Raw genomic sequence first — 12,666 nt, forward strand, 5'->3', positions numbered from 1 at the left:
TGCAACATTTGTAAAAAATTGAAACGCCACTCCGCCTACAATGTTTTTACAGTCCACAGTAATTAATTAATTCATTAGTTAATTTCATACAATTTGCGGGACTATGCTACACTCTTCCATCGATCGAATGTTTTACTGCTGTGGAATGTTACTCACGTTCTAATCTAATTGTCCCGTTCTATGACGTCACAGTAATTGGAATGGAATTTGGAAGCCTCTTAATTTTGTTCGCTGAGAATCCTGAGTGCAAAAGGCTTCATTCAGTTCAGTGGAAGTTTTATTGGCGAATCACGGTTCAGTCTTCAAACTCAGTCACCATGTCTGATACCAAGATGTATTACAGCAGACCAACTCTTATTTCCAATTGGTAAGTAGACTAGCCAACTATTCATTTTAAAATATCTCTCAACATCACAGCTATCTGCAGATCACATGAATGATGTACATATTATTTCCATCTAGGCATAAAAACAGAGAGGCAGAACCCAAAGACTATGACTTCACTCTGTGTCCAGATGGAAAGAAGAAACTCAGTAAATCTACCTACAAACACTTTGGAACCTACATGGATGCTGTGAGCAATACCTCTCCTTTGTGAAACAATAGGAGATTATATATCAAGGCTTTTTATTTGGTCTTGGTTGTTCATGTATCAGTTGGCCTTTAAAAAATATATATATATTTTGTTGTTGTTGCTGCTGTAACATAATCTCTTTACCGAAGTTCCCTTTGGGGAAAAACAACAAAATATTCTAAGAGTTCTATTCTATGCTATTCTATTCTATGCTATTCTACTCTATTCTGTTTAACCTCCAGGATTGGAGCACAAGCACAGAAACACAAATGTCACAGTATCTACTGAAGAGAGATTATGAGCCCAAGAAGATTCTCAAGTCTATGGTAGAGGCTGACCACTTCCAGTCTGCAGACTTTGACAAACGTACCGTCAGGTAGGCTGTAACTGTAGAACTGTAGCATGGTGCCATCAGGTACAGTAGCTGGCTATAGGAGGACTGTAGCATGGTGCCATCAGGTACAGTAGCTGGCTATAGGAGGACTGTAGCATGGTGCCATCAGGTACAGTAGCTGGCTATAGGAGGACTGTAGCATGGTGCCATCAGGTACAGTAGCTGGCTATAGGAGGACTAAGCATAGTGCCATCAGGTACAGTAGCTGGCTATAGGAGGACTGTAGCATAGTGCCGTCAGGTACAGTAGCTGGCTATAGGAGGACTGTAGCATAGTGCCGTCAGGTACAGTAGCTGGCTATAGGAGGACTGTAGCATGGTGCCATCAGGTACAGTAGCTGGCTATAGGAGGACTAAGCATAGTGCCGTCAGGTACAGTAGCTGGCTATAGGAGGACTGTAGCATAGTGCCGTCAGGTACAGTAGCTGGCTATAGGAGGACTGTAGCATAGTGCCGTCAGGTACAGTAGCTGGCTATAGGAGGACTGTAGCATAGTGCCGTCAGGTACAGTAGCTGGCTATAGGAGGACTGTAGCATAGTGCCGTCAGGTACAGTAGCTGGCTATAGGAGGACTGTATGCATAGTGCCGTCAGGTACAGTAGCTGGCTATAGGAGAACTGTAGCATGGTGCCGTCAGGTACAGTAGCTGGCTATAGGAGGACTGTAGCATAGTGCCATCAGGTACAGTAGCTGGCTATAGGAGGACTGTAGCATGGTGCCATCAGGTACAGTAGCTGGCTATAGGAGGACTGTAGCATAGTGCCATCAGGTACAGTAGCTGGCTATAGGAGGACTATAGCATGGTGCCATCAGGTACAGTAGCTGGCTATAGGAGGACGGTAGCATAGTGCCGTCAGGTACAGTAGCTGGCTATAGGAGGACTGTAGCATAGTGCCGTCAGGTACAGTAGCTGGCCATAGGAGGACTAAGCATAGTGCCATCAGGTACAGTAGCTGGCTATAGGAGGACTGTAGCATAGTGCCGTCAGGTACAGTAGCTGGCTATAGGAGGACTGTAGCATAGTGCCATCAGGTACAGTAGCTGGCTACAGGAGGACTGTAGCATAGTGCCATCAGGTACAGTAGCTGGCTATAGGAGGACTGTAGCATAGTGACGTCAGCTCCAGTAGCTGGCTATAGGAGGACTGTAGCATGGTGCCGTCAGGTACAGTAGCTGGCTATAGGAGGACTGTAGCATAGTGCCGTCAGGTACAGTAGCTGGCTATAGGAGGACTGTAGCATGGTGCCTTCAGGTACAGTAGCTGGCTATAGGAGGACTGTAGCATGGTGCCATCAGGTACAGTAGCTGGCTATAGGAGGACTGTAGCATAGTGCCGTCAGGTACAGTAGCTGGCTATAGGAGGACTGTAGCATGGTGCCGTCAGGTACAGTAGCTGGCTATAGGAGGACTGTAGCATAGTGCCGTCAGGTACAGTAGCTGGCTATAGGAGGACTGTAGCATAGTGCCGTCAGGTACAGTAGCTGGCTATAGGAGGACTGTAGCATAGTGCCGTCAGGTACAGTAGCTGGCTATAGGAGGACTGTAGCATAGTGCCGTCAGGTACAGTAGCTGGCTATAGGAGGACTGTAGCATGGTGCCGTCAGGTACAGTAGCTGGCTATAGGAGGACTGTAGCATAGTGCCGTCAGGTACAGTAGCTGGCTATAGGAGGACTGTAGCATAGTGCCGTCAGGTACAGTAGCTGGCTATAGGAGGACTGTAGCATAGTGCCGTCAGGTACAGTAGCTGGCTATAGGAGGACTGTAGCATAGTGCCGTCAGGTACAGTAGCTGGCTATAGGAGCACAAAAAACACAAGCACTAAAAGCTAAATCTACTTTGTCATTCTCACTGACCATTCAGGAGCACATTCTCACTGACCAATTAGGAGCACATTCTCACTGACCATTAGGATTATATTTTCACTGACCAATTAGGAGCACATTCTCACTGGCCAATCAGGAGCACATTCTTCTCCTTCATGGGGAAACTCATAGCAAGGCTGAACCTTGTTTTTACGCTCACAGACTCTTTATTCAATTTATTTCAAATTACCTTTGTTTCCCGAGAGTGAACTTCATGTGTGGTAAAGGATTGGTACGTACAAGACACATAACACTGAGTACACAAACTTAATATACTTGTATGCCGTTACAGGCTATACACCAGTGGAGGCTGCTAAGGGGAGGACGGTTCATAATAATGTCTGGAACGGAGCGAATGGAATGGTATTTGATACCATTCCACCTTTTCCGCTCGAGCCATCACCACGAGCCCGTCCTCCCAAACTAAGGTGCCACCAGCCTCCTGTGCTAGACACATACAGTATATTCTTGATGTTGCAGTAGAATGTTGAGATGCTATGTATGCTATGTGCAGAGATTTACAAATGACATTTAGGTGTACACAATGTGTTGATCCAGTGTTGTTTTACTGCAGAGACACAGCAGGACATGTGACTGGTGTGACCAATAGCATCCTGCCACATCATCGCCCCGGGCATGACAAGATGTAAGAGGCTGTTCTCTGTTCTTCTTGCTTCTACACACACTCAGTAACCAGTTTTCTCGTGTACTAGAGGACAGTGAGAACGGTGAACTCACGCTGTGTGAACTGTCGACTCCAAATGGTGTCGCTACTACTCTCTGCCAAAAGAGGGCGATATGACTGTTTGGTCGTTGAGGCCCCATTCTTCTTGTTGAATAAATCACATTATTTTACACAACAACAACAATCTCAAATGTTGATATTGACAAGTTTCAAATATGATAACAGCAGAGAACACAGTGTTATAAGCAAAGTTGGAGAGGTTTTGAACATCCTTTGTTTAGAGGGCAGGAGCAAACACTTGACTTTTTACACCAATGGAATCCCTTTGTTTCCAACTTAAAGCAGTCAAATAGGCCTGTAGTTAACATTCATTTCAAACACAACTGCATAAGACATGGAGAGCGCCTGTGGAAACAGTGATGTATTCCTGATGTCGTCGTCCATCCTTACTGTGTGGGAGGCTAGGGCTACAGCTCACGGCAACATTTGAAGTGTGTCTCACACACCACTCCGTTTTTAGAAGGCTTGGCAACACTTAACACAACATTCACTTAACAACATTTGAATCATGCCAAGAGACCTTTCATGAACATCTGTCTGTATTTTTTGGTGTAGGCTATAAAAAATCTCCCATTCACACACAGTCTGGGCATAGCGGCAATTTTATTTTACCTTTATTTTATTTTTTTATTTAACCAGGCAAGTCAGTTAAGAACAAATTCTTATTTTCAATGACGGCCTGGGTTAACTGCCTGTTCAGGGGCAGAACGACAGATTTGTACCTTGTCAGCTCGGGGGTTTGAACTCGCAACCTTCCGGTTACTAGTCCAACGCTCTAACCACTAGGCTACCTGCTGGTTACTAGTCCAACGCTCTAACCACTAGGCTACCTGCTGGTTACTAGTCCAACGCTCTAACCACTAGGCTACCTGCTGGTTACTAGTCCAACGCTCTAACCACTAGGCTACCCTGCCACCCCAGGGAGTCATACTGAGACCAATGTCTCTTTTACAGATGAGCCCTGAATTACATAAATGACTGAAAATACACACATCAATATAAATACAAAATGTAAGCAGAAATAAAACAATACACTCAGTTGTTTATCAAATCAAACTTGATTTAAAGTTCATTTCAAATCAGAATAGACTTTACAGGAGAACAACAAATTGAAGGAGACAAGATGCATTAATAATGGACAGCACATGTAACAGATGATAAACACCATGTTGACTAGAGCCTGGGAGTTTGCCTCTGGGGGTCTGCCCAAAGAGAGTTATTCAGCAGTAGATTCTTTCAGGTTTTCCTGTGAGGGTACCCGTAGACCGATGGAGACTGCTGAGGGGAGGACAGCTCATAACAACAGCTGGAACGGAGCAAATGAAATGGCATCACACCATGTGTTTGATGTATTTGATACTGTTCCACTGATTCCCTTCCAGCCATGAGCCCGTCCTCCCCAATTAAAGTGCCACCAACCTCCTGTGCTTTAGACCTAATAGGATGTAAATCAAATCATATCAGTCAAATTAAATGTTATTGTTCACATACACAGGGTTAGCAGATGTTAATGTGAGTGTAGTGAAATACTTGTGCTTCTAGTTCCGACAGTGCAGTAAAATCTAACAAGTAATCTAACAATTTCACAACAACTACCGTATACACACAATGTAAGGGGATGGAATAAGAATGTGTACATATAAATATATAGATGAGCGATGGCCGTGCGGCATAGGCAAGATGCAGTAGATGGTATAAAATACAGTACATACATATGAGATGAGTAATGTAAGATATGTAAACATTATTAAAGTGTCATTATTTAAAGTGACTAGTGATACCATTATTAAATCAATTTATTAAAGTTGCCAGGGATTTTAGTCTATGTTGGCTGCAGCCTCTCTATGTTAGTGATGGCTTTTTAACAGTTTGATGGCCTTGAGATAGAAGTTGTTTTTCAGTCTCTCAGTCCCAGCTTTGATGCACCTGTACTGACCTCGCATTCTGGATGATAGCGGGGTGAACAGGCAGTGGCACGAGTGTCCTTGATGATCTTTTTGGCCTTCCTGTGACATCGGGTGCTGTAGGTATCCTGGAGGGCAGGTAGTTTGCCCACGGTGATGCCTTGTGCAGACACACAATCCTCTAGAGAGCCTTGCGGTTGAGGGCTTTAGAAGTTTGTGAGTGCTTTTGGTGACAAGCCATATTTCTTCAGCCTCCTGAGGTTGAAGAGGAGCTGTTGCACCTTCTTCACCACGCTGTCTGTGTGGGTGGACAGTTTCAGTTTGTCTGTGATGTGTACGCCGAGGAACTTAAAACTTTCCACCTTCTCCGCTACTGTCCCGTCGATGTGGATAGGGGGGTGCTCCCTCTGCTGTTTCCTGAAGTCCACGATCATCTCCTTGGTTTTGTTGACGTTGAGTGAGAGGTTATTTTCCTGACACCACACGCCGAGGGCCCTCACCTCCTCCCTGTTGGCCGTCTCGTAGCTGTTGGTAAACAAGCCTACCACTGTACTGTCGTCTGCAAACTTGATCATTGAGTTGGAGGCGTGTATGGCCTCGAGGTCATGAGTGAACAGGGAGTACAGGAGAGGGCTGAGAACACACCCATGTGGGGCCCCAGTGTTGAGGATCAGCGGGGTGGAGATGTTGTTTCCTACCTTCACTGCATGGGGGCGGCCCACCAGAAAGTCCAGGACCCAGTTGCACAGGGCGGGGTCGAGACCCAGGGTCTCAAGCTTACCGATGAGTTTGGAGGGTACTATGGTGTTGACTGCTGAGCTGTAGTAAATGAACAGACAGCATTCTTACATACAGTTGAAGTCGGAAGTTTACATCCACTTAGGTTGGAGTCATTAAAACTCATTTTTCAATCACTCCACAAATTTCTTGTTAGCAAACTATAGTTTTGGCAAGTCGGTTAGGACATATACTTTGGGCATGACACAAGTAATTTTCCCAACAATTGTTTGCAGATAGATTATTTAACTTATAATTCACTGTATCACAATTCCAGTGGGTCAGAAGTTTACATACACTAAGTTGACTGTGCCTTTAAACAGCTTGTAAAATTCCAGAAAATAATGTAATGGCTTTAAAAGCTTCTGATAGGCTAATTTACATAATTTGAGTCAATTGGAGGTGTACCTGTGGATGTATTTCAAGGCCTACCTTCAAACTCAGTGCCTCATTGCTTGACATCATGGGAAAATCAAAAGAAATCAGCCAAGAGCTCAGAAAAAAGTCTGGTTCATCCTTGAGAGCAATTTCCAAACTCCTGAAGGTACCACGTTCATCTGTACAAACAATAGTACGCAAGTATAAACACCATGGGACCATGCAGCCGTCATACCGCTCAGGAAGGAGACACGTTCTGTCTCCTAGAGATGAACATACTTTGGTGCAAAAGTGCAAGTCCATCCCAGAACAACAGGACCTTGTGAAGATGCTGGAGGAGACAGGTACAAAAGTATCTATATCCACAGTAACACGAGTCCTATATCGACATAACCTGAAAGACCACTCAGCAAGGAAGAAGCCACTGCGCCAAAACCGCCATAAAAAAAGCCAGACTACGGTTTGCAACTGCACATGGGGACAAAGATTGTACTTTTTGGAGAAATGTCCTCTGGTCTGATGAAGCAAAAATAGAACTGTTTGGCCATAATGACCATCGTTATGTTTGGAGGAAAAAGGGGCAGGCTTGCAAGCCGAAGAACACCATCCCAACCGCGAAGCGTGTGAAAGGAATGAGGCCTACAAACCTGACTCAGTTACACCAGCTCTGTCAAGAGGAATGGGCCAAAATTCACCTAAGTTAAACCCAAGTTAAACAATTTAAAGGCAATGCTACCAAATACTCAATTAGTATATGTAAACGTCTGACCCACTGGGAATGTGATGAAAAAATGAAAGCTGAAATAATAAGTCTCTCCACTATTATTCTGACATTTCACATTCTTAAAATAAAGTGGTGACCTAAAACAGGACATTTCTACTAGGATTAAATGTAAACTGTAGGTATTCCTCTTGTCCAGACGGGATAGGGCAGTGTGGTGGCGATTGCATCGTCTGTGGACCTATTGGGGTGGTAAGCAAATTGGGGTGGGTATAGGGTGTCAGGTAGGGTGGAGGTGATATGGTCCTTGAATAGTCTCTCAAAGCACTTCATGATGACAGAAGTGAGTGCTACGGGGCGATAGTCATTTAGTTCTGTTACCTTAGCTTTCTTGGGAACAGGAACAATCTTGGCCATCTTGAAACATGTGGGGACAGCAGACTGGGATAGGGATTGATTGAATATGTCCGTAAACACACCAGCCAGCTGGTCTGCGCATGCCCTGAGGACGCGGCTAGGGATGCCGTCTGAGCCGGCAACCTTGTGAGGGTTAACACGTTTAAATGTTTTACTCACGTCGGCCACGTTGAAGGAGAGCCCGCAGTCTTTGGTAGCGGGTCGTATCGATGGCACTGTATTGTCCTAAAAGCGCGCAAAGAAGTTGTTTCATTTGTCTGGGAGCGAGATGATATCCATGACGCGGCTGGTTTTATTTTTGTAATCCGTAATTGTCTGTAGACCCTGTAGACTATACTTTGTCTATATACAGACGCTTTGCTTGTTTGATTGCATTGCGGAGGGAATAACTCAACTGTATTCGATCATGTTTCCAGTTGCCTTGCCATGATTAAATGCGGTGGTTCGTGCTTTCAATTTTGCGCGAATGCTGCCATCAATCCACAGTTTCTGGTTAGGGCAGGTTTTAATAGTTACAGTGGGTATAACATCTCCAATGCACATCCTAATAAACATACTCACCGAGTCAGCGTATACGTCAATGTTATTGTCTGAGGCTACCCGAAACATATCCCAGTCCACGTGATCGAAGCAATCTTGAAGTGTGGAATCTGATTGGTCAGACCAGCGTTGAATAGACCTAAGCACGGGCGCGACCTGTTTTAGTTTCTACCTATAGAATGGGAGCAACAAGATGGAGTCATGGTCAGATTTGTCGAAGGGAGGGCGGGGGAGGGCCTTGTATGCATCGCGGAAGTTAGAGTAGCAGTGGTCCAATGTCTTGCCTGTTCTCAAATTCGCTTTGTTAAAATACCCAGCTACAATAAACGCAGCCTCGGGATATATGGTTTTCAGTTTACATAGTCCAATGAAGTTCTTTCAGGGCTGTCGAGGTGTCTGCTTAGGGGGGGGGGGGATATACACGGCTGTGACTATAATCAAAGAAAATTATCTTGGAAGATAATTCGGTCGGCATTTGTTTGTAAGGAATTCTAGGTCAGGTGAACAAAAAAACTTGAGTTACTGTATGTTGTTGTGATTACACCATGAGTCGTTAATCATGAGGCATACACCCCCGCTCTTCTTCTTACCAGAGAGATGTTTGTTTCTGTCGGCGCAATGCATGAAGAAACCCAGTGGCTGTACCAACTCTGACAACATATCCTGAGCGAGCCATGTTTCCGTGAAACAGAGAATGCTACAATCTCTGATGTCTCTCTGGAAGGCAACTCGTGCCCTAATTTCATCCACCTTGTTGTATAGAGACTGGACTTTGCAGAATAATATGCTCGGAAGCGGTGGACGGTGTGCTCGTGCTGTATGATGTAATGAGTCCTTTCACTCTGCAACTTTCAAACCTGTTTTAAAGTGTCGGTCTCCAATTCCAGGAAGTTGGACTCCACATATGCAGTGGATTACCTGCCCCCATGGGACTCCAGCAAAGAGGCGGTGAGTTTGAGTGTCAAACATAATCAGTGGACACCCCGTTCAAACCTCAAAAACACCTTTTCAAACGGACATCACCATTTCATAGTCTTCTGCTATTATTATTCGATTACTATTCCTTACTTCTTCTCCTCCTGTACATACCGTTTCCTCTCATCTGACACACATCAACCATGTGATGAAATATACATTTTCGTGTACCGTCATGCATAGAATTTTATTAGCCGTCCCAGAAGCACTTGTGATAGGCTGCTCTGTCAGCAGTGGCAGGTTTCTAGTGTTATGTGTTTAATGTGTGGTTTTATTTTTTTCCTCAGTATAACTGTTCCCAGATGTGTAATATAGTGTCTAATGCTCTACAGGAGGACTAGTCTCTAGGATTCTGAGCTCTGGGCTTACCCTGCAGGGAGCTGCATACGTTTCATATTCAACTTTTCATTCCATTATTATTATTTTTTTATTTCTCATTTTCAACAGGAAATAAAAACAAAGTATGGATTATAGTGCAATAGGTTTCCCATGTGGAGAGATTGTTGTGTGGATTTCTGATTCCCCTATTTTGTAAACTTTTGTGAACTTTTTTTTTTAGATGAATCCATTTGAGGACATGTGTGTGCTGATTTCTGTTATCAATGTCCACCTGTTGCAGAGGTTGGCTACCTGTTCTTAGAAGGCTATACCGCTGTTCAAGAATCTTGACAATACTTTGAAAAGGGACCAAATCTGAAACTTTTATATTTTAAGCTTTGATAAATGTAACTCCATAGAACCATGTTGAGGCCCACATTATTAAGCTAGTTTGCGATCAAAGCATAACATTTCCACAACTCTTTGTCTTGGGCAAAGAACTAGTGATAGACTCAAACCTTGTCACATTTATACCCCAGGGTTTTACACTGGTGTCTGGCCTACCCAAGGGTTTTACACTGGTGCCTGGCCTACCCCCAGGGTTTTAAACCTGTGCCTGGCCTACCCCGAGGGTTTTACACTGGTGCCTGGCCTAACCCAAGGGTTTTACACTGGTGCCTGGCCTAACCCCAGGGTTTTAAACCTGTGCCTGGCCTACCCCCAGGGTTTTACACTGGTGCCTGGCCTAACCCCAGGGTTTTACACTGGTGCCTGGCCTACCCCCAGGGTTTTACACTGGTGCCTGGCCTACCCCCAGGGTTTTACACTGGTGCCTGGCCTACCCCCAGGGTTTTACACTGGTGCCTGGCCTAACCCAAGGGTTTTACACTGGTGCCTGGCCTAACCCCAGGGTTTTACACCGGTGCCTGGCCTACCCCCAGGGTTTTACACCGGTGCCTGGCCTAACCCCAGGGTTTTACACTGGTGCCTGGCCTAGCCCCAGGGTTTTACACTGGTGCCTGGCCTACCCCCAGGGTTTTACACTGGTGCCTGGCCTACCCCCAGGGTTTTACACTGGTGCCTGGCCTACCCCCAGGGTTTTACACTGGTGCCTGGCCTAACCCCAGGGTTTTACACTGGTGCCTGGCCTACCCCCAGGGTTTTACACTGGTGCCTGGCCTACCCCCAGGGTTTTAAACCTGTGCCTGGCCTACCCCCAGGGTTTTACACTGGTGCCTGGCCTACCCCCAGGGTTTTACACTGGTGTCTGGCCTACCCCCAGGGTTTTACACTGGTGTCTGGCCTACCCCCAGGGTTTTACACTGGTGTCTGGCCTACCCCAGGGTTTTACACTGGTGTCTGGCCTACCCCCAGGGTTTTACACTGGTGCCTGGCCTACACCCAGGGTTTTACACTGGTGCCTGGCTTAAAGCCTTGATCCTGTGAAAAAGCAGCATCTACATCCACACATTGTGTCTCCCCCTCCAGAGGACCATGAAGAGCCGAGCAGCAGACAGCATTCCTGACTACAGGAAGCCCCAGTCCCAGTTCACAGACACCGCCGACTACCGTCGCGGGGGAAGGAACACCTGGCAGGATGAGAGCGGGGTCTATGGTACACTGGGGGCCACATCCAGGGCCCAGGCTCAGCCATCCAACCCTATCTGCCCCTAGAACCCTCACCCTCCCTGGGGAACCACCACAGCATGGCCTCCTTAACCTGGTTCTCACTGACCAAGACTCTTCTTCTCACTACAGACTTTACTGTAGCAACTTTTTACCTAAGTATTTCTCTTTCTTTCACCTCGAGCTATTGCTGTTTTGTCATTGTTACATGAATAAAGCAAGTATTGCATGTCCAACGTTTATGTTTTCCTACAACAGTGTTTCATAGGAGTGGTGTCAGTGGAAATGGATACACTGCTGTGCTCAGTATTGGTGTTGCATCCCTCAGTGTTCAGTCTTTTAGCATCTGGTGTCTCTCTGTGAGGTTTATAAAACTCCTGGTGTTTTCCCCTCCCATCTCCCAGGGCTAGGGTTGTCCAGTCATTTATAATGTGTATCTCCCAGGGCTAGGGTCGTCCAGTCATTTATAATGTGTATCTCCCAGGGCTAGGGTCGTCCAGTCATTTATAATGTGTATCTCCTAGGGCTAGGGTTGTCCAGTCATTTATAATGTGTTTCACCCAGGGCTAGGGTAGTCCAGTCATTTATAATGTGTATCTCCCAGGGCTAGGGTCGTCCAGTCATTTATAATGTGTATCTCCCAGGGCTAGGGTCGTCCAGTCATTTATAATGTGTATCTCCCAGGGCTAGGGGTGTCCAGTCATTTATAATGTGTATCTCCCAGGGCTAGGGTTGTCCAGTCATTTATAATGTGTATCTCCCAGGGCTAGGGTCGTCCAGTCATTTATAATGTGTATCTCCTAGGGCTAGGGTCGTCCAGTCATTTATAATGTGTATCTCCCAGGGCTAGGGTCGTCCAGTCATTTATAATGTGTATCTCCTAGGGCTAGGGTTGTCCAGTCATTTATAATGTGTATCTCCCAGGGCTAGGGGTGTCCAGTCATTTATAATGTGTATCTCCCAGGGCTAGGGTTGTCCAGTCATTTATAATGTGTATCTCCCAGGGCTAGGGTCGTCCAGTCATTTATAATGTGTATCTCCTAGGGCTAGGGTCGTCCAGTCATTTATAATGTGTATCTCCCAGGGCTAGGGTTGTCCAGTCATTTATAATGTGTATCTCCCAGGGCTAGGGTCGTCCAGTCATTTATAATGTGTATCTCCCAGGGCTAGGGTCGTCCAGTCATTTATAATGTGTATCTCCCAGGGCTGGGGGTGTCCAGTCATTTATAATGTGTATCTCCTAGGGCTGGGGTCGTCCAGTCATTTATAATGTGTATCTCCTAGGGCTGGGGTCGTCCAGTCATTTATAATGTGTATCTCCTAGGGCTGGGGTCGTCCAGTCATTTATAATGTGTATCACCCAGGGCTGGGGGTGTCCAGTCATTTATAATGTGTATCTCCCAGGGCTGGGGGTGTCCAGTCATTTATAATGTGT

General features: G+C 45.7%; 1 protein-coding gene across 1 annotated transcript; it reads left to right on the forward strand.

Annotated features, from left to right (window-relative positions):
* The first annotated feature begins 3 nt into the window (after positions 1-3).
* Positions 4-11,471, forward strand: LOC115140344 (cilia- and flagella-associated protein 95). Its single transcript, XM_029678685.2, has 6 exons — positions 4-367; positions 463-574; positions 817-950; positions 3,405-3,476; positions 9,200-9,260; positions 11,094-11,471. Exons 1-6 carry the CDS (start codon positions 201-203, stop codon positions 11,277-11,279), a joined length of 732 nt encoding a protein of 243 aa, XP_029534545.1. The 5' UTR covers positions 4-200; the 3' UTR covers positions 11,280-11,471.
* The last annotated feature ends 1,195 nt before the right edge of the window (positions 11,472-12,666 follow it).

Source organism: Oncorhynchus nerka, linkage group LG13, assembly GCF_034236695.1.
Source record: "Oncorhynchus nerka isolate Pitt River linkage group LG13, Oner_Uvic_2.0, whole genome shotgun sequence".
In the NCBI taxonomy this organism is placed as follows: Eukaryota; Metazoa; Chordata; class Actinopteri; order Salmoniformes; family Salmonidae; genus Oncorhynchus; species Oncorhynchus nerka.

Coding starts and splice junctions, on each gene's coding strand:
- LOC115140344 (XM_029678685.2), top strand. CDS start 201: ATGGAATTTGGAAGCCTCTTAATTTTGTTCGCTGAGAATCCTGAGTGC. Junction 3,477..9,199: donor CGCCCCGGGCATGACAAGAT/GTAAGAGGCTGT, acceptor CTCCAATTCCAG/GAAGTTGGACTCCACATATG. Junction 9,261..11,093: donor GGGACTCCAGCAAAGAGGCG/GTGAGTTTGAGT, acceptor CTCCCCCTCCAG/AGGACCATGAAGAGCCGAGC.